The 20298-nt window shown below is 43.2% G+C and overlaps 1 protein-coding gene across 6 annotated transcripts in view; it reads right to left on the minus strand.

The window, feature by feature from the left end:
- The window catches only part of dlgap4a (discs, large (Drosophila) homolog-associated protein 4a), an 80479-nt gene that overhangs the window by 4221 nt on the left and 55960 nt on the right, over positions 1-20298 (minus strand). The window contains exons 2-9 of one of the 6 annotated variants that reach the window (XM_070968113.1): positions 16511-17783; positions 15932-16167; positions 15487-15564; positions 14609-14756; positions 12905-13124; positions 2516-2943; positions 2311-2408; positions 1204-1640 (exon numbers count right to left, since the gene is read on the minus strand). In XM_070968113.1, the coding sequence (XP_070824214.1) occupies positions 1204-1640; positions 2311-2408; positions 2516-2943; positions 12905-13124; positions 14609-14756; positions 15487-15564; positions 15932-16167; positions 16511-17722 (2857 nt within the window). In that variant the 5' untranslated portion in view covers positions 17723-17783. Of the gene's footprint in view, positions 1-1203; positions 1641-2310; positions 2409-2515; positions 2944-10462; positions 10591-12904; positions 13152-14608; positions 14757-15486; positions 15565-15931; positions 16168-16510; positions 17784-20298 lie in introns of those variants that run through there. The other 5 variants (XM_070968115.1, XM_070968118.1, XM_070968117.1 and 2 more) reach the window with 5 other exon arrangements.

Consider the following 20298-nt stretch of genomic DNA (forward strand, 5'->3'; position numbering starts at 1 on the left):
CACTGGCTTGACAAGCTATTTCCTGTACTTCACTATCTTTAAACTGTCTTTCTGTTTCACATCTCGCTTTTGTCTGATGTAGCGAAGCACTTTGTGACGTCTGATCTGGAAAGCTGCTTTACAAATCCCCCTTACCTACTTTCTAAAAAATATGGCACGAGTCTCTAAAGACTTTACATGTAAATGGAGTCATTAGGAGAACACTGACACTTAGGCATCATTTACACTATTAGTTCAGGTGTCTTGAAATCCAGATGAACACACCTTAATTTAGAGTTATCCAAATATATGCACCTCTGTTGGCCAGATCTGATCACAATCAATACCCGGGCTACATGTAAATCAGGGTCGGCCCTCCTCTGGCCCAGAAGGAGATGCGAAAGCACCTCAAAACTGTTTGGTAACAGTCAGAATAACTTCTGCACTTCAGCAATTTAGGTACAATAATAAGTTTAGCTAGGTTTATCACAGACACAGAGGAGGCAGATCATGGATGTATTAAGAAAATGAGCGAGTTGCTATTTCCGCAGAATGCTTATTGACATAGTTACACAATAGGAGGAGTATGTTTATGTTTATCTTGGAGAAGTGGATGCAATTACATCTCATCGATGTCTGGCTAGAAACCGTCACAAACCACCCCTGTCTCGAATGCTTCTTGGATTCCTGCTCATCTTTTTTGAGGTCAGACAGCTACCCGATCTGTCCAAGAAGCATGAAGGGAGTAAGTGGAAATGGGGTCTTAATCATGTCATGCTTCTTAGGCTGATTTAATAGTTATCCCTCCTCAAAAAAGCTAAACGTGAATACATCCATGGAGCATTCCAGAGGGATTGAAATCTAACTGATGAAACCACCTCGGGAGTTGCTTTGAGAGCCATTCTAGCCAGATGCTAAAGAGGTGTAAATGCATCAGTCTCTCCAAGAAATATATGTTATCTTTACTCCTTCCATAAGTAAGCAGTCTGTGGAAATAGCCTGTCACAGGGTCTGCCCACTGTGATAATGGCAGCTGAGTTACACTGAAATGAGCTGTTATCCTCCCTGTCTCATTAAAGCATAAGGAAAAAGTGACATCAGCGATTTAAACAAATGTGTCTTAAATCTCATGTGAATTTTATATGGAAACAAGAACCTTGAAGTGATGAGTGCAAACAGGGCCTTAATGTCCTGATTGCCGCTTTGTACAATTCTTCCACTTACCCTCCTCTGACAGCTTGTTGTCTTTGGTCTCCTGCTCCATCTGTTGACACCAGCCCTCCATGCGTCCCGTTTCTGCCTGCAGCAGCTTCAGAAACCAGTTGCCATCTCGGAGGCAAGCTGGCGTGCTGGTCTGAACAGCATCTCCGTGAGCGCTGCAGTTTCCGGACTCCAGGCTGGGATCTGGCGGTGGCAGAGAGGAGGGGTCTAAAGCCGGGTCCAGGGTCTCCTGGGACAAGGTCGATATCCTGCTTGGGGTCGAGGTGTGTTTCAGGGGCTGCTGTTCCATGGCTTTGTCCTGTGTGTTGGGTGCAGTGGTATTCACTGTTGGACTGTTGGTGCAGTTGGCTGTGTTGTTTTCTGTGGGTGTGGCGTCCTGGGGCTCCTGAGGCTCTGTCTCCGTATTTTGTCTGGAGGCCATGCTGCTGTCCCGGCTGAGACTGCAGAGACATGCATAAACATCAGATTCTGACAGACATTAAATAAATAAGATGACGAAGTGATGTGTCAAATACATTCCACGGTAACAGTTTGGGGTCAGTGGGTTGAACTGACATGACATTATGGCGGCTGATGGTGCAGTGTCATCCATAACAAAGGAGCGCAGAGAGTCAGAAAATACACAATATTGAGAATGGTAAGCAGGAGAGAATTAGCAACAAATCAGGCATACGACATAAAATCTTAGCGGAGCTCTGGCTTCAGAGATAATGAGAAGGAGAAAAGGAAGCGGGCTGTCAAACAAATGTGATTAAGGGAAATTACAGTGCACTGGAAAAGTTTAAATGGTGAGTTTCTCAACATGTTCAGTTCTCTACAGTCAAAACAAGAGTAAAAGGACATCAATCAGTGCCCTGGGTGGCTGTGCCGCTGCCAGGCTGACTGCTGAATGACCTCAGCAACACTCTGCTGCACACACTGCAGATTCACCAACCAAACGGGTGAAAGAAGGAGGAACGCTACAAAGTGTGTGCAGCTATGGAGGGAAAAGCAGGAGACGAGTGCAGACAGACAGGAGTCTCTGTCCTCTAGGGCTGAGCAATAGCACTGACATCACTTACACATTAGGGTTACCATTTACTGTTACTTCAATTGTGAGAGCATACTTACGGCCTGCCGTTCTCCACTTGAACTCCAATTGACTGAAACTTGAGGGGTGCAGTAAGGGGGAGTGGTTCCTCTCTTAAGACCGGCAGAACACAATCCACCTAAAAAAAAACAACAGAAAACCAATCAAATACAACAGTGAAAGTGGCTTTAGTCTTCTCCCAGTATGAGTGTATCCCAATGCAAATGAAAAGTAGACAATCCTTACCTGAATTCCAATGGAGGACAGTTTCCTCTTGGGTGCAGTCGGGGGCTGCTCTAGGGTGACACAGATGCTCACGGTGTCATTTTGGGGCTGGGTAGATGTGGAAGTGGTGGTGGTGGCGGTAGATGTGGTGGGAGGGAGGTCACGGGGAGCTGGAACAGGAGGTACAGAGCCTGCGGCGGGTGCAGGGGTTGAAGCAGGGACAGGGGCTGGTGGAGGTTGGGTCCTCTTAGCCAGACTGCCCGTGCGGATGCTACAGAGACTGTCAGAGGAGTTGCTGCGTCCTGACTGGCTGTTGGCCTCACTGCCGCGGTCCTGCTGGTCAAGGTATGTGTCTTGGGCAGACTCGGTGCTGCTTTGCACCGTCACTGAGATGAGGGGCTTGGATGTGGTGCGGGGTGGGACTGGTGGAGGAGCCTTCCTATTGCTGACTGCAGATGGATGAAGGACACAGAAAAAAAAAAAAGAGAGAGAGAAAAAACAAGGAGCTTAGAATGACAAAACCTGCTCTCACTTGAGGTTTCAGAGAAAACGCAAGTAAGATTAAACTCTGCTACTAAATACAAGCCAGCTGGCGCCTGTCAAGTGCCGAAACATAAAACCATAAACATGGCCTATCTGAAAAACAAATCTGCACTTTGCCCCTATTGCTGCCTCGATGAGGATGTGCTTAAAGCTACCTCCATGTTTCCTGTAAACCTGCTGGTGGTTGTGTTCCATTGACGTCAGTCTGTCTCTGGGGATCATCCTTTACATGCCACACCTTCACAGTCCTTTTACTCTGGGGACTGTCAGAAAGGACAACTCTGCCTTACAGAACCTGAAGTCAGGAACAGAAAAGTCCCTTTTGCCTTTTCCTGTTTGCGTTTCCACCATATCTGAAAAACCATGAAGATCACGCAAACACACATAGCGTCGTCCTGTGGTTTTTAGCATTAACTGTTGCATGACACATTTCAGTGGATGTACAGCTGTACCTGAAAATTTCAAGTCAACTGAGAGTTCAATATTCAACTTGTCAGGATGGAGTATCTAGTCTCCAAAATGTCACATTCCCACACCGTCAAAGACAGAAGCGTGCCTCCTCGAGACACTTATGTTATAAAATCCTAACACACCACCAAGTGTCTCTCCCAGAAAAGGAGGTTTTACTAGCATCTGGCTCAAAGGTAGTTTACGTCAACAAAATTCAGCACCACCGATGGGGGCATCTGAGCAGCAAGCAGGTTCACGCGACTTTGTGCTGTGCTGCCCTCCATTTCCATCACCATTTCCAATGCAGTAAGCTTTGCTGGTAGGCAGTTTGAGACAAGCGGTGTGACTGACAAAGTGACATTTGACTCTGGGTCTCTGGACGGACAATTAAAACCTCTGAGTTTTAGGGAGCAGACTGAAGTGATGTAATGCCTTGATGAAAGGTACACTTGCAGAGGTAGAAAAGGAGACTCCACAATGCCTGGGATTGGTGCCACTTTTTCTGCCATCAGTCTGACTGCGTGGTTGTGGTGAATGATGCAGAGTTGACTACATTACAGCAACATGAGAAACAAGGAAAAAACTGTGACGCTGAGTCGGTTTCGTGTAGATGCTATTTAAACAGCTGGCTGACTGCTGACACATGACTGATAGCAACAGCAGACCAATACTTTTCCCAATTATTCTCTGACACCAGGGCTCAAGACGAACATTGTCCCGTTGTTCTGGGGGTGACAGGAAATGTGGGACCAACAGAGATCTTACCTGTGACATTTCTGGGACAAAGGGCATTTTTCTATGTATGTATAACTACTGCTTAGCAAAAGACAAAATAAATCGCGTGCTGACTACAATAGAGCGCCTCTTCTCATGCAGTTACTATAGTTACTTTCACACATTGAGGTCTTTTTTGTTAGTCAGTCCAGTTCTGCACGACACAGCTGCGATACAAAGTGCTTTACATAATCTATGTCACTGACAGCTCAAAAATACACATGATATTAACCAAGTGCTTTGCACCGTCATTTTGATTTGGGAATGGTTTAGGTTCACTTTAGGGCACTTAAAATGTTTTTTTGGGATTGTTTCAGGAGGAGGTGAAAGGGGTCAGTCTGGAGCCCTGACTGACATGTGATAGATGAAATATTCATTTAATTTTTTGACGAAGAAGAAAGTAACTTACTTACTCACGACTTTGGATCAATAATGAAAATGTAGTGCTTACTCTTTCTGGTAGCGGTTCATTCTAAATAGCAACCTAACACCCTGTAATTGTGAGGGCGCTGCCTCCGTCATCAGCTGGTGACTCAGAGCACCAGTAAAGCCTTCATTAAACCCCACCAACATACTCAAACATGGCTGTGGAATCCACTCCGTGTAGTTTATGAGTAACTCATGCAGCCCTGGCCAGCAGTGACAATCTCACCTCAGTGAACTTATCCTTCCAACCAGAGACATCTATTACCAAAGAATCAGACGCTTCTTGCACAGATGCATGACATTCCCAAAGTTAATTAACATGTTCTGCTGCACCCTGAGTCTCAACGCATGCCTCTGTCACATTTGTTGTGTCTGCAAGGCTGCACTGCGTCTCTTACTCACCCTCAGAGTTATAAAGTTTATTATAAACATTTCTTCTGTAATAGATCATCTATTCTGCGCCAAACATCCATCAGCAGCAAACCACATGTGCAATTCTCACTCTGCTCTACAACAGCACGATTTATGAGAAACAACAACAAACAGGCTAAATACTGTTTACAACCATCCAGTCACTGTGAACTGAGCTAAATGCTGATTATTCACACCCTTACCAAAGAGCACAATCCATTTTACTTTTGTAGTACAATATGTGGTGTGATGGCTGGCTCCTTATCGCCTACCTAGGGACACAGTGCCAAGGGGTGAGTAAAAGATGGATAAGCTGCCCAAACCCTGGACCTCTGGGGCAGGGCCAGCTAATAGCCTTCAGCTGAACACTTTTTTTTTACTTAATCAGAACCCCAAAGGCAATCCCACTTTCAATCAATCCAAGTCCCTTTGTCACAGTCAATGCATGACCAATGAAAGCATGAATGAGCATCACTCCAAATTACAAATGTTAATTATTAATTGCTTGATTAATCATTGTAAAGAATATGATATACAAAGTTGGCTTTCCCAGAAGGGCAGCCGAGCCTTCTGGTTTTTGTCTTACTTCATTATTCACATGTTAAATAACCCTTAACCAAACAGATGTAAGCACGTGATGCCTGCTACTCTGTGCATAAGTAAGGCAAAGGAGTTAAACAATACTTTTGTTGATTCAAGAATGACTTAGGCTTTTTTATGTACATGTTTTGTCTTATCTAATTCATGTAAGCGCATTTATATAGTGCTTTTCTAGTCTACGAACCATTCAAAGCTCTTTACAACACATGACACATTCACCCATCCACACACTCACACCGGAGCAATTTCTGGTTCAGTATCTTGTCTACTTAAACTCTGACATGCAGACTGGAGGATCCACTGACCTTTTGATTAGTGGTTGACCGCTCTACCTTCTGAGCCACAGCCACCCATATCCTTAGAAAAACACTGTTTTATAGAATTCTTTATAGGTTTTTAGGGTAAATAAAAACAGGTGAGAGAGAGCAGTAGCAGTAATTTTGAGTGAAGGCACTTTGCATAAATCTATATCTACCTATCTATCTAACTGATTAAACAATGACTATTATTACACTCAGTTTAGTTGGGCTGTGCTGCATCTTTCATCAAATTTGCCTTTTGTATTGTGAGATATTAACGATTAATTATTGATCATATGAATGCCAACTCATTAAGGAAATGGATGAAAATTTGTATTCCCAGTCTAACTATTGAGGGAGACATGCTGGCTAGGGAAACAAAAGAATGAGAAAGAGATAGCCCATAGCCTTACACCCTCATGTCGACGAGTTATGTGGACAGCAGCTGTCTACGAATCACTTATTTGAGGGGCCCATATGCTTTCTCTTACTCTGAAAACAATTAAGATCAATTACACTGCTGTCTACACTACTATAATCATCCAATGTTAACTAATTGCATCACTTAGGAAAGTCATGCAGTCTCAGACCCAAGATATGCTCTGACTCCATCAGCAGGTCTGTCTGAGAGCTATCAGATGACCACTAATGGGCCCTGCACAGCAGGCAAAAATTTGAATGGACATATTTGACTATTTTCAATGCTGTTGCTATTGTTAAAGAAGAAAGTAGGATTGGCTTCTCTTTCATTTTGGATGGGACAGTTTCATTGTCTGGTTTGGGATTTGAGAAGTCTTGATTACTGCTGAGCTCATTCTTAAGTGAATTTGACTTATAGTCAAGTCTGTTAATTAGGCTGCAGAGTGAACTTCTTTGCAAGGGAAGACAGTTGACAGTTTCACATTAGTTTCTACTGAAGCACCGAGCTCAATACAAACAAAAGCAAACAAGAAGCCTTATTAAACAGTATTGTATCTTATTGTGGATGAACCTTTGTAAAACTCTGGATATGAGCCAAATATCATGGAAAGAGGCGGCAGCAGAAGCTGTCCAAGATTAGCAGTCTAATTGTAAGATAGTATGGCAGGCTGACAGGCTGTGGGAGTAAGAGACTGAAAGATTAGAGCAGGACACATGGCTGAGCATGACTTCTGACAAACAGATTAAGCACACAAGGGGCGCCATTCAGTAAAATAACTGCATATTCAGATCTGATCAGAAAGCTGGCCTATGCTCATTTAACTGCGAACTTTGCCATTTAATTCACTCTATGCCTTCGCCCAAGAATCAATCTCATGACAGCTGGGAAATCATTCATATATTTGCATCTCAAATGTACATAGGGGATTTACATCAGAAGTATGGAACCTAAACATCATAACAGATGACTGCACACCTCACAAAGGCCAGTTCCTATAGTGAAATCGTAGATCTTTCATGAAAATTTGAGTCATTGTGTAAATTAAAATGACTAGTTGATGCCATTTGATTTCACTCTGCTTCTGCTGCTGCTGCTGCTGCTGCAGGTTATTATTGATCTATACTGTAATTGAAAATAATTTTGGTAATATATAGTTTCAAGAATCAGATATGGAATTCATGAAATTCCTTACTTCATGAATTAGAGAAACAATCCCAAAAGGTATAAGGCAGCAAATCACAGAATCAGAAAGACAGACAGGCTATCATTTAGCAGACAATGCAGAAATGCTGATGGGAAAAGATAAACCTCTTGCACAACACACACAGCAAGAGGGTGACGGCACCAAAAACAGAATAGTTATGAAAACTAACAGCTGCAATTCCATTGACAATACACCAATTTCTCATTCATTACCTATCAGTAGGCTACTGCTGCAGCTATTGTTCCAAACGAAAATGTAATATAAAACTGTCCACAAAAAGAAAAGAACAGGTAGCCTTCAGAACAGCCATTCATACAGAGACAAAATCCAAATAATTTAGTCCACCTTTTACACAGATTAGTGCATTCTTATCTGCTGTATAGTGTAATATCCTTAAGACCTCCTGTGGTTCGTAGTCTGACCTGCTGAACTGGGGCAACAGTCTGGGTTATAGTCTAATCAGCAGATGAAAAGACACGTGGCAAGTGCCTGTGAGGTCAGACCTTTCTGGATGTGAAACTGAGAGTTTTGTCAAGGTAGAGCACTGCACCTGAGCTAATTTTACTGAATTTTGATACTAGATGACTTTTCAAATGACATCGTGGTGGATAATTTGTATGCAACTCTACATTAGTAAAGTGTCTCCACTGAAAAACCAACACAAGCCTGAATTTGGCTTTTGGAAACCATATGGTTAAGCTTGATATGATGCTTGAAAACAGATAAGGATGTTGTCAATATCAGTATGCATAATTTCCAAAGATGATGATATCAGGTTGCTTGTTTAGTCAAGCAAACACTTGAAAGACTAAAGGCAATAAGTTTATTGTCACGTAAGACAAAAAAGCAGCAAAGCCTCACAATTGAGAAGCTGGAAAAAGGGAAAATTGGCAATTTTGGTTAAAAATTACCTAAATGAATCAATTATCAAAAGAGTTGCACATAATTTTTCAACACTAATTCTTTAATTAACTATTTTTTTATGTTAAATAACACATTTTCAGAAACGGCATACTATCAAAATGTGTCTTACTCTTATACAAGAGTGTTTAGCAATATGTAATAAACTCACAATGTTATAGCAAGTGCATTTTTTTCCAATGGCTGCCAAATAATATGTTATAGTTGTTCTCTAATCAGTACATGGCATTAGTGCAGGAAAGGGAGAGGCCCTGGCTTTAATGTCTAACCATGTTGACTAACAGCTCCACACACATCATTAAGGAAGCCTGTCTGCTGCTGACCTGAATGTGAAGCTATACAGGAGGTGCTTCACTCATTCAGTCAAGAGATTACCTCATCAATGAGAGTGAGAGGAACAGTGGGTAATACAGTGGAGGATGACTCACAGTCCATCCATGGTAATGCAGACACACCATGTCTTGTGTAATATGGTGCTGGATACAATGAACACGCCTTGTCCTGACAATGAAGCTTTAAAGCCAGTGTTGTCTGATGATACCCTGCAGCCTGTTAAGCAGCTTGTTCAGATAATTTCAAACTTTGAAAGATGAAAGAAAAGGAAATTACTTGTTAAACATTAGTTAAACAAAAACTAAACAAAACTAACCCCACCAATATAAACAGTAGTGTCTATCAGCATAGAAATGGGACACAGGTAATGTTACCGTGAGTGTTACACTCTGATGTTAGATTCCTTTTATGTCCACATCCGTCTCTCTTCAGGTGGCCCTTATGAAAGCACAGTGAAGTGTCCAAACTGCTGAAATGCAAAGCACTACACAGGGCAGGAAGCTGATAAATTATTGATTGTGTCCTCAGGTCTTAACACATGGTAGCTAGCTACTGCATAAAACTGACACATGAAACTCTGTGACAAAAAAAGCCACTGCACTTGAGATTAAATCTTTTCTGAAGGTAGGTTTCCAGACATTGGATCTACAGACGCTATGGCCACAGTCATAGTCAACTTAATATTATCTTCCATCAATAAAAGCGTGTTAAACGTCTGTTAGACGGCACATGGACCTTGTCAGGAGAAAGCCACGTAACGAGGTAAGTCACAATCTGCAGAAGATAGACCGGTCACTTTTGACTTTACACTGTAGATTGAGCGATAAGTTAAGCTAAACGTGATTCATAGCTTCCTCCGTGCCTCTGAGCTCGCATCACTGTCACATGTTGAGTCGGGAGTGGAGAGAGGAACCGTGAAATGCTACTTCGTTTGACAGCTAAAGTTGATCCAAACGCCGGTTAAATACACCAATTCTCTACCAGCCCAAACTAAATCAATGTGACTTGACAGAGACATTCCCTTTTTCGTTTTAATGAATGATCCGTGTCGGTAAGTTTCTACCGGAACATCAACAGCGAACTACACACAACAATCGCTTAGATTCCACACTGCATTAGCCAATGTTAGCTGCTGTAACAGACGTGAATGGTTTGGTTAGCTAGACTAGCCGGTTACCGAGCTGTCCATACACGGCTGTTGACGCCTCGGCTACTGTTAGCTTGTGCTACTAGCCAGTAACGGCTGATTACGGTGTGATAACACACGGGGCATTTAACATTGAGTAAGGTTCGCCGGAGGCATCATATAGTAGAGATATAAGCGAGCCAACAAAGAGACGCTGCTACCCACAGCTTTTGCCTCGTTATCACCAGTCTAACAGCAGCAACCACATTACTGTCTGGCAGCCTCGCCTGCTCGCTAACAACTACTATTAGGGTTTCATCCCTTTCTTCATCCACGTTAGCTAGCTAACCTACCACACCATTAACGTTAGCTCACGTTAGCTTGCTGCTGCCAGCGAACCGACAACAATTGACAGTCTGAACATTTACGCTCTGTCAGAAAAAAAGCGACTAAACCTTACTGTGTGGTGGTTGACTGGAAAATCCTTATTTTCTGGTCATTCATGAAAGGCAGACAAGATGCAGACGGGCTATGGTGTCCTGCCGTAAGATACACAGCGACGCTGTGAAGAAAAGATTTGTAGTACACGCCCTTGACGACGAGGATTGGAGTCCACGTTCTCTCCCTGACTGCTTTCTACAAACGATTGGACAGCACTGGTCCGCGAGTTAATCGAACACGGACGTGATTGGTGGAAGTCTCTGCGCTACGTTATTTGTGAATGTCTTCACGATAGGTGCGTTTCATTTGGCCCCTGACGCCGCGGGAAACAGACATAAGTCCTGACCTAAACCTCATACATATTCGATCTATTGTGACCGCCAGCTATCTGAACAATGGAGCTGTATTTAAATGAGATATTTCTAACTCCCCCCGTTCAATTGAAACTTTCTCAATGGCAATCAAGGCGTCTATAAAACAAAAATCCTCCTAGGTCACGCAAAATTAGACAACATCATGTATTGTAAAGCCTATGTGATGTATTTGCACTTGCCAGTGAAGATTAGGCCTACTATCAGTGGGGGCAGGGTCCAAAAAATAAAAAGGCCACTAGCGCACATAAAGTTGTGATGCATTTATGGTGAAACAGTTTCAAACCCTGGTTAAGATTAAAATGATTTTATTATGACTCACATTTAAAATATATCTATAACACAGGCTCAGCTCTAGACAGCAGGGGGCCCTGGGCAAGATTTTCTTTGGGGGCCTCCTTACTTCATCTTGAGCCAAGAACTATTAAATAAAAGTAGAAACAATGTAGATGAACTATATATCTAACTATATAAATCTATAATTTGTTTTATGAGGACAACATGACAACCCTTTGATATTGTATATTGCCAACTACCACAATATGGCAAACAAAAAAAAAAACATTTCTGTGGGCATAATCCTTGCATGACAATAATACACAAAACACACATGCCTTCATTCAATAGATCAATTATACCCTGCAACCTTAAATTAGTGCCATCCTCAAGGCACACACCATAATTATACATCATACGTAGGCTCACAAACAATACAATATAAAAGCAGCACACAATTATGAAGCATGTTCGGACAGGGTAAGAAATACATTTCTTTTTTTATTTGAACATTTACCAGCCACTGACAGATAAATGTACAAATTCACCAGCCACTCAGTAGTAGATCATTATTTTACCAGCACTTTTCTGGTGGCTGGTGGTAATTTCCTACCCTGTGTGTGGACACTGTTGATAGGAGAGAGAGAGAGAGAGAGAGAGAGAGAGAGAGAGAGAGAGAGAGAGAGAGAGAGAGAGAGAGAGAGAGAGCCTGTACCTTGTGTTATTGGCTGTAATAACTACACTAAACAGGAAGTAGGGCCACAATCTTAACAGTACATTAACCACAATATGCTCCTTCGTCACCCACAGAGTAAGAACCAAACTCCCTTAAAAAAATCTCAGAGTTTTGTGAATTGTTGAGTTCAGGCGAACACTGTGTAACAAACTACATCAAATTCATAATCATTTGAATAATTTATCCCCTCATGTGAATTTGGCAAAGTAATACACTAATTTATTCTTTTTCTGTGTGTGTGTAAAAACTATTGTTTCTCCCGGCATGTTGCTGCGACGTGTAGGCTCTACTGTGTCTTGGTATATTTTAACATCACCTGTCCGGATAAGCAGCAGATATTTATAAATTACAGCTAATTTCACAATTCACAGTATCCCCCCCAAGAAAATATGTCTTGTTGCAGCATTTGTTGTAACCTACAATACAGAGATTCTCAACAGCGACATTATTACAGACTGAGCCTTGAAAACCAAACAGTTATAATTAGGACAGGACGGATGGTTAAAAAATCTATCAGACTTTCAAGAGCTGTAAGGCGTCGTGAAGGTTGAGTGCTATGAAACGCCACACACTGATGTGCTCTTGTATGGAGTCAAGCTTTTAAGACCTGCTTTTCACAGCAGCCTGGCAATGACTACATGGAGAATGTCTTGCTTTTCTCCTCCGTTCTTTTACTCGTCGATTCAGAGCAATGCAGTTGCTGCCCAGCTCTGCGTCCCTGTTGCTGTATGAATATTTTGCCAAGGACTTTGATGAAGATAAAAGTCTTTATTCAGACTGAAATGCAAGAATTCTTTTGATGCCAGCGCTGAACAAAATATTTCCTACATCTCATGTACTACAGATTTTTCTATTCCAGAACTTTACTTGAACTTTACTGTGGTTTGTATATTTGATGGATTTTAATGAATTATCCTACCTCATTTAAGGGACGATATTTATTTTCCCATAAAATGTTGATATTGCTATAATAAAGCTGAGTAAATAGATGTGTTGATGGTATTTATTCCTCCCTTTTCAGCCGATAGTCAAAGGCTATCCAGCAGCTCTGCCTCACCTTGTCCTCACTGGTACTCACTGGTGTTGGAGCTGTAGCTGTAGCCTGTAGTGGTGGGCGGTGGTGAGTCTGAGTCCACAGAGGCCGTATCTTCATCCTGGGAGCAGCCTGCCTGGATGGCCCGCAGGTAGCTGTGGCTGCGCGACCGGAAGCACGTGGGCGCAGGCAGATCCAGAGCCTCCACTGCCTGCGATTCCCCCTCACAGTACGGTACTGAGTGTCCAAAGCCCTGCCCGCATACCTGAAAGAACGTGTGCAGACTCACACGCTGTGGGCAGAGGTCAGACTGTGAAACATGCATTAACTAAGCCTATACCAGGAGGTGGAAAAGTGAGCTAATGCAATGATGTAAAAACACTCAATTACACATATTATCAGCAAAAAGTGTCAGACGTAAAGCATGCATTCTACAGAAAAATGGCCATGTGACTTTACAAAGTGTTCCTGAGCCCATGTAGTAACATCCTTTGTACAGTCATGTGTTCACAAAGTGGTGAACCTCGCTCCATCCTCGCTTGTGAACGACTGAGCCTTTCCAGGATGCCTCTTTCTTACCCAATCATGATACTATCACCTGTTACCAATGAACCTGTTTACCTCTGGAAAGTAAACCTTTAGTTTAACCTTTAACACTGCATCGTGTTTTATAAGCTCATTATTTTAAAAGTGAAACACTGAACTGAACTGAACTGAACTGAACTGAACTGGTATAGAAGTATTAGAAGTAGTATTTATTCTTTGAATAAAAGTTGTAAAGTTGTCTTGGTAAAATCTAATGACTTTTTGCTTTTTAGAGTTAAACTGAATAAAAAAAAAAATCAACATATATAAGCTAATACAAGGATGGCTGTTTTGTTCTTGGTGTAGAGACATTAGAAAAACATTTTTTGCAGCATTATACGACTCAAAATAGCTTTGCTTCAGTATTCCTTTGCCGTGTGGATCTGTGTTGTCACTGTTTGATGGGAATAAGCGGTGACACCCTGCACCATCTGAAATGTTTGATCAAGCGACATAAAAAGAAGCAGAAACAACCAGTCGTAATATTTTTATGTTTGGTATTTCAGCAGCGAATATGAACGTGTCGTGGGCGGTGCGCAAACATGAATAATAATCCCTCAAAATCCACTCACCCAAATCTTTTGTTTGAGTCTACGTTTGATTGACTTCACTGTTATTTTGAAAGATACTGAATCTCTCCGTCATGTACAAGTAGAGACTGATACCGCTGCTTCTTCACGAACGGGTGGTTGCTTTACTCAAATGTGTGTTTCTGCATCCCACTCCAATCCTGCTGATGAAGATATACAGCAGGGCTCCCACAGGTTTATACTGAGGCATATGTCCCACTTTGACATTCTCCAAACACGCTCAAGCATCTCGTCTCTTCCAGCAGCTTGTTCCTGGCTGGCTTACTCATATACCATCTCAGCAGTGTCAGCAGACATTATGTAAACTTAAATATTCTCTCATGGCAGCTTCAAATGTGGAGAGTCGTGTTAACCTCCTTTTTCATTGCCAAGTGATTTTCACTTTTACTCTTTTTAGGGTCACTGGAGTCCATCCAAAATGATCCAATTAGCTGCTGAAGTTCATAAAGTATGAATGTTTATATTATACACAGAAAAAATAACTGTGTGACACGCATAATGAAATGCCAGCCAAGTAATAATACTGTGACAAGCTACAGTAATAGCAAGACATTTGATAAGATAATAGACATACCTGAGTGCCCGAGCCTCTGCCCAGTGTGCCAGAGCATTGGCTGAAATCATTGTTCCTGTGGCGTGGAGGGGCCTCCATCGGGCTCACCAGGCAGTCTAAGTTATCAAGGCTCCGATTAGTCGACAGCTCTTTCAGGGACGGCAGGGAACTGTGGGAGTGAATGTAATAATCAACCTCTTGGAAGTCAGTGACTGGAATAAGTGAGGGCTGTGTTTAATTGATGATATCCAGGAGAAACTTTAGATCACACCCTGAAAAGTTCCCCTGGGTGTGTTGAAATTAAATATTATTGAGCGAGTAGTGATATGTGCTGGGGTTTAAAATAGCAGCCCAGAGGAAACAAAGGTTTATGAGCAAAAGGGTTCATTTGTAAAAACAGATATCTCATTGTTGGTTTATTTTCCTGAATCAATTTTGTGCACACTAGGGAATGTAAATCAAACTTGTTTTGGGTTGCTTTGACTTACTTACTTACTGTAGTTTTTAGTGTGCGGTAAAGGGAATACCAATCAAACTGGTTTTGAACTATGATTTCACAAGGTGACCATCTGATTGATCAGTGGCATTACTGAGAAGTTTCCTCTGTCCTGGCTCGTCCTTTTGGCACCTGGTGTTAGTGAAAATGTGTGTGCACTAAGCAGCAGGGTGTGGTGGAGTGATTTTCATGGAAGATTTGCATGTTATGAAATCAGGGCTTGAGGAAGCGGGTAAGAGTAACATACGAACACACCATTCAGGGTACCTGCAAGGAGAGATGGAACAGGGGGCAGAGAGGAAAAGTACTCGGGGGGTTAGGCAAAAATAGGTGGTGGATAGTGGCGGTGGGGCAAGTGAGGGTGGGTGGAGGGCCACACTGCCTGCCTAAGGATGACACTGACCTCAGATGCTGCATAGAGCATGCACTCTGTAGTGGCGACCACAGATAGTCCTCCCGCATGAGAGCGTAGCAACGAGGCCTGTCCGTGTGGATGTAGGGGTGAAACACATGGCAAAATTTCATCTCCTACTGCTTTTTGTCCCAAATAAAGATACCGTATGTCATTTCTGGTCCCCTCATTATTTCTGTGAACTTGTTTTTTGATTAAGTGCTGCTGCACATCCAGACAATCATTTGTGACAAGATGCTGCCACCTGCTGACTACCTTTGGAGACATGAGAAAAATCTATCTTCCCACAATTTCAACATAAATACCCCTTCAGGGCCTATTTCTGTTTTAATGACTGTAAAGTAAAAGGGCACAAACACAACTAAAACAATGAGCATGATAATCAAAGTCATAATTCAAGTGTGAAGAACTGGATTGTCTGTGCTGTGGGACTCACTTGCGTGGAGGTGGAGGTGGCTGCTGCTCACTCAGAGAGTGCTGGGTGGCCTTCAGGTAGCTGTGGCGACGGGCAGCAGATTTGGGGGAAGGTTTGGGGCTTCCCTCCGAGTCCTCGCTGTCTTCTAAGTCTCCCATAGCTTTCACGTAGCTGCCACTGCGCATCCTTCGACAGGGGATCTCAGTTCCTCTGGGCCGGCCGCGACCCAGAGTTCCCGCCCAGTCCCCTAGTGGGACCTGGATGATGAACACACACACATGCTGTTGTGAAACTCTAAAACCATGCAATGCAGATATTTCAGGTGTGTCCATTAGATAGTTTATGTATGTATTTCATGCTTTGTGTCTGATTTTGTTGACTTGCATGTGCAGCAATGATACTTAAAGAATGATTTATGGGGAAAATCTACAACTGAGGATAAACAGTGAGGATAAAGTATATATGATTAACAGAATAAGGGTCAATCTAATCAAAATATCAGATAAAGCAGGAAATCTTCCAGTGCCTACAAGCCTCAGAGAAATTATGAAAAATATCCATGCAAACTTACAAAGAATGATGATGAAGGTGAATACTCACTGGCCCTCCTACCTGAAGGAACTGTTGTGCCAGGTCTTGGTGGCATGACTTTGATTTAAGAAGGGTCCTGTTGACTGTAGCAGAGCCCTTCTGCAACACTTGCCTGGCCTGGGTGAGGGTGAGAGTGGACCAGGAGCCCCTCTTCACCAGCGTATCATCCTTGCTTGCCTTGGTTCGTCCCTCCTCTTCCTTGGATCCTACCTGCGTCGCTGGGCATGCCAGAAACTTGAGGTCACTGCTGCTTTTCGAGGTCTTGAGAGTGTGTGCAGAAATGGTGTTGTAGCCCTGTGGGATATGCCTGGCCTGGCTGTCTGACACCGCTCTGCCAAGAGTCATCATGCTCAGTGGGTTGCGGTAACCTACAGCAATAGTGCCAGCTTTGGTGGTGTCAGTGTCCAGGGCATCGTCTGAGCTCCAGAGGCCTAGTGCATTAGGCCTGGGTCTCTGCTTTGGCCCCTCAGTTTTAGCCCTGTCTTTGCTCTTGCTCCTGCGGGATGGTCTACCACCGTCCTCACCACCTGTGCTGCCAGTCATTCCTCCAGCAGAGCGCCCATTTATGCTGCCTTTGATTGCAGAGTTTTCCAGGGATTGTGACTTGGCAAATAGCTTCTGCACGGAGTGCATCAGGTGGCGTATGCGTCCTGGGCTCTCACTGCGTTGCTTCGACATACGTCCTCTATGAAACTGCAGCGTACTGAAGCCATCACGCTGCAAGGGCAGGTGCCTCTCTAGCTGATCCAAAAGGTTGGAGGGTAACCGATTCATCTTGGCTGCTGCTGCAGAGGAGATTGTAGCTGATCCACTGGTGATCATAGGAGCACCAGTAAGGCCCAGACCCAAGCCCATTCCCATAGACAGAGAGTTGGATATTGTGCCCGCCCTGGTGCCCTGTCCAACTCCACCACCACCAGCCATACAGGCCTGCGAGCAGTCAACCTGGTCAGTCTGAGTGGTGAAGTGCAGCCGAGGGAAGGTGCTGCTGTTGGTCATCTGGCTGAAAGGCAGCAAGCAATCAGGGGTCAAGGTGGTGGGGCTGGTGGGAGGGCACTGGTGGAGATGGGGGTCCAGGGTGCCATAGTGGTTTATGGTGGGGCTCAACAGAAAGGAGCTGTGAGGGTCAGAGGTCAAAGGACAGAGAGGCTTCTGGGGACATCCCGCTGGTTCACACGAGTCAGACAGGTGACGACTGCGGTTGGCTCCTAACCCTTTCATGGTGGCTGAGATGTCGTCCTTAGAACATGTCTCCAATCAGCGCTGGTCTACTGACTACATCCTGCAACACACAGAAAGATACAGAAATGATCTGACACGTGGAATTCAAGTCATTCTGAAGAGAGATCTCTGATTAGTGTTCCTATTCAGGACAGTTGAGTGGACATGTAGTAGTAAAACTTTTAAAACTGTATCAACTCCTGTGGGCATATTCCCGTCACATTTTAGCTATTTCCTCTGATTAACCACAGTTTTTATGCCAGTTTAGTGGCCAGTTCTCTCAGGAATGTTTAATAAAAATGTACCAGTGTTTGTCCCTTTATAGAGATTAAAGTTAATAGTGCACAACAGTAAAACAGTCATTTGCGTACAATTTAAAGGCTCGGAGGGAGAGTTCTGCACATCAATACTTAAAGTTAATGAAAACATTAGAGTTAGAGCCCATTTAGAAGTGTTTCACTTGGTGTGTCCTTGAATTTGTACAATAGTAATTGAGGTAAAAAAAAAAAAAAGACATTACAGACTGTCTCTGCGGTGTGTCAGCGTAACACAGCCAGAAATGTGGAGAACAGAGCTATTGTCCTCCACAGTGAGTTCTCAAATTAGTTTGCTTAACATAACAAACCACCAGGTGGAGCACCAGCAGCAAGTGTACAAGGGACACTGCTGGGGTTTGAGGGAAAACACACACATAAATATTGTATTTGGGTCTTAAAATACATTTCCAAATAAATATGTCTAGGTTTAATAAATAACATGTGTACGAAATATTAAAACAATGCACCTGCATCATGAAATATAATTACTAGGTTGTGATTTAAGTGGTTTGATTCTTAAATTGAACAATATACGCTTACTCAGTTTTTCTTTGATTTGTTGTCTCCATCATCCCGCCACGAAGAAGACAGACAAAGTGACACATTTGTCTAATTGAAAAGGACAGCCTATTCAGTTTGCTGCACGAACTGTTCCACCACAGCAGATAGCCAGAGGCCCAATCTAAACCGCCACAGTGATGCACGGCCCGGAGCTGCTCTGCTGACAATGCATAGGACGACAATGCTGTGACTCATACATGTAAATGAGCTTCATGTTTTAGGAGCGATATTTATTCCAAAGCAGGAAATGAACCCTCATTTCTACAAATCATTTTTGGTCTTTCGCCATCCTCTCAAATCCACTTACTGTGGGATAAACTGGGAACAATAAGTCTTGCCTAATGCTCACTGAAAACTGAAGAATTCTGGGGCAACATTTTTCATAGACACAGTGGCAGAGATATAGTGCCATCTGTATACAATACAAGCACAGATGAATGCTGAATCCACTCTGATAAAACATCATTTAACTGTTAATTTCTATAGCTATGTATATATTCATTTTATTTTATTAGAAGAGCTCATTGTTCTAAGCAAAATTTAGAAAATAGATCACCAGATAGCTGAGAGGGGCAGCTCTGATACATCACTAATGGACATTTTCTCACCGCTTCTAAGGAATAAAGCTAAATCTATTATGGCCTCCTGGTCTTACAGTTTCCAATGCAACCACAGAAATGAATCTTAACAAAGCCATTAATTCGTTTTGTCATCCACCGTGTGATTTATCTCTGCGATAAAGGCAAACACGGTGGCCTGGCTGCTCACCACAAGCACAGAGAGACGAACAAAGTGCAGAGCAAATGAGGGAAACAGATATTTCAGGGCGACTGTCTTTTATAACAGTCATACTCATTCTCAAAGCTGACTATGAACAGACAGTAATGTTGCATCAAGGTTATGAAAACTCATAATTCACACAGCAGAAATCCATGCTGCATTAAATTCGCTCTAACAGATGCTGTCTGTATCACAGTGGAGTGACTCACTGATCAGTCAATGGTAAGAGCCCGCTCCCACAGCAAGCATGAAATCTTGCCTGGGAGCTGAATGTGGAATGTTAACTGCACACATTTTCATTCCACCGTGTTGGCTTGCCACTTCTTACGTCTCTCTGACCTCCCATACACTCTCTACAGTGTGAGAGCAGCCCCTGATCTGAGTCAGTGTTCCTGGACGGGCACAGTGGTGCGCTGACAAATACACCAGCGTTTACAACAGCGCAGCCTGCTGTAATTCATCCACCCGAGCTGACTGTATTCCCACGTGTTCACGTCCTGTAGGCGCCACTGCTGACAAACTGACACACACCTACACACTGACACACCAACACACACTGACACGCACAGAAACGTGCTAACCGCCCACCCACCCGTCCACCCGCACCAACGAAACCCTGTCAAGTGTTGAGCATCACAGGGGCAAGATGAGAAAGAAATAACGTTCACAGTTCATGTAATTCTGTCACAGGTTCAGTGCATCTGTCTGTCTGTGTGACGGTGGCCAGCAGGCTCCTGCATAATTACAAGGTGAACGAATCCTTGGACTGTGTGTGATGTTAGCAAATATGTCTCTGCTTCACACACACACACACACAGCACAGGGAAGCAATAACTGGCTGTGGGAATTATCTCAGACAATCTTGCACATTCACAGTGGCAGGAGTGTTACATCTCTTTCACCAGCAGCTACACGTGA

Source organism: Chaetodon trifascialis, chromosome 8 (genome assembly GCF_039877785.1).
Source record: "Chaetodon trifascialis isolate fChaTrf1 chromosome 8, fChaTrf1.hap1, whole genome shotgun sequence".
NCBI lineage: Eukaryota > Metazoa > Chordata > Actinopteri > Chaetodontiformes > Chaetodontidae > Chaetodon > Chaetodon trifascialis.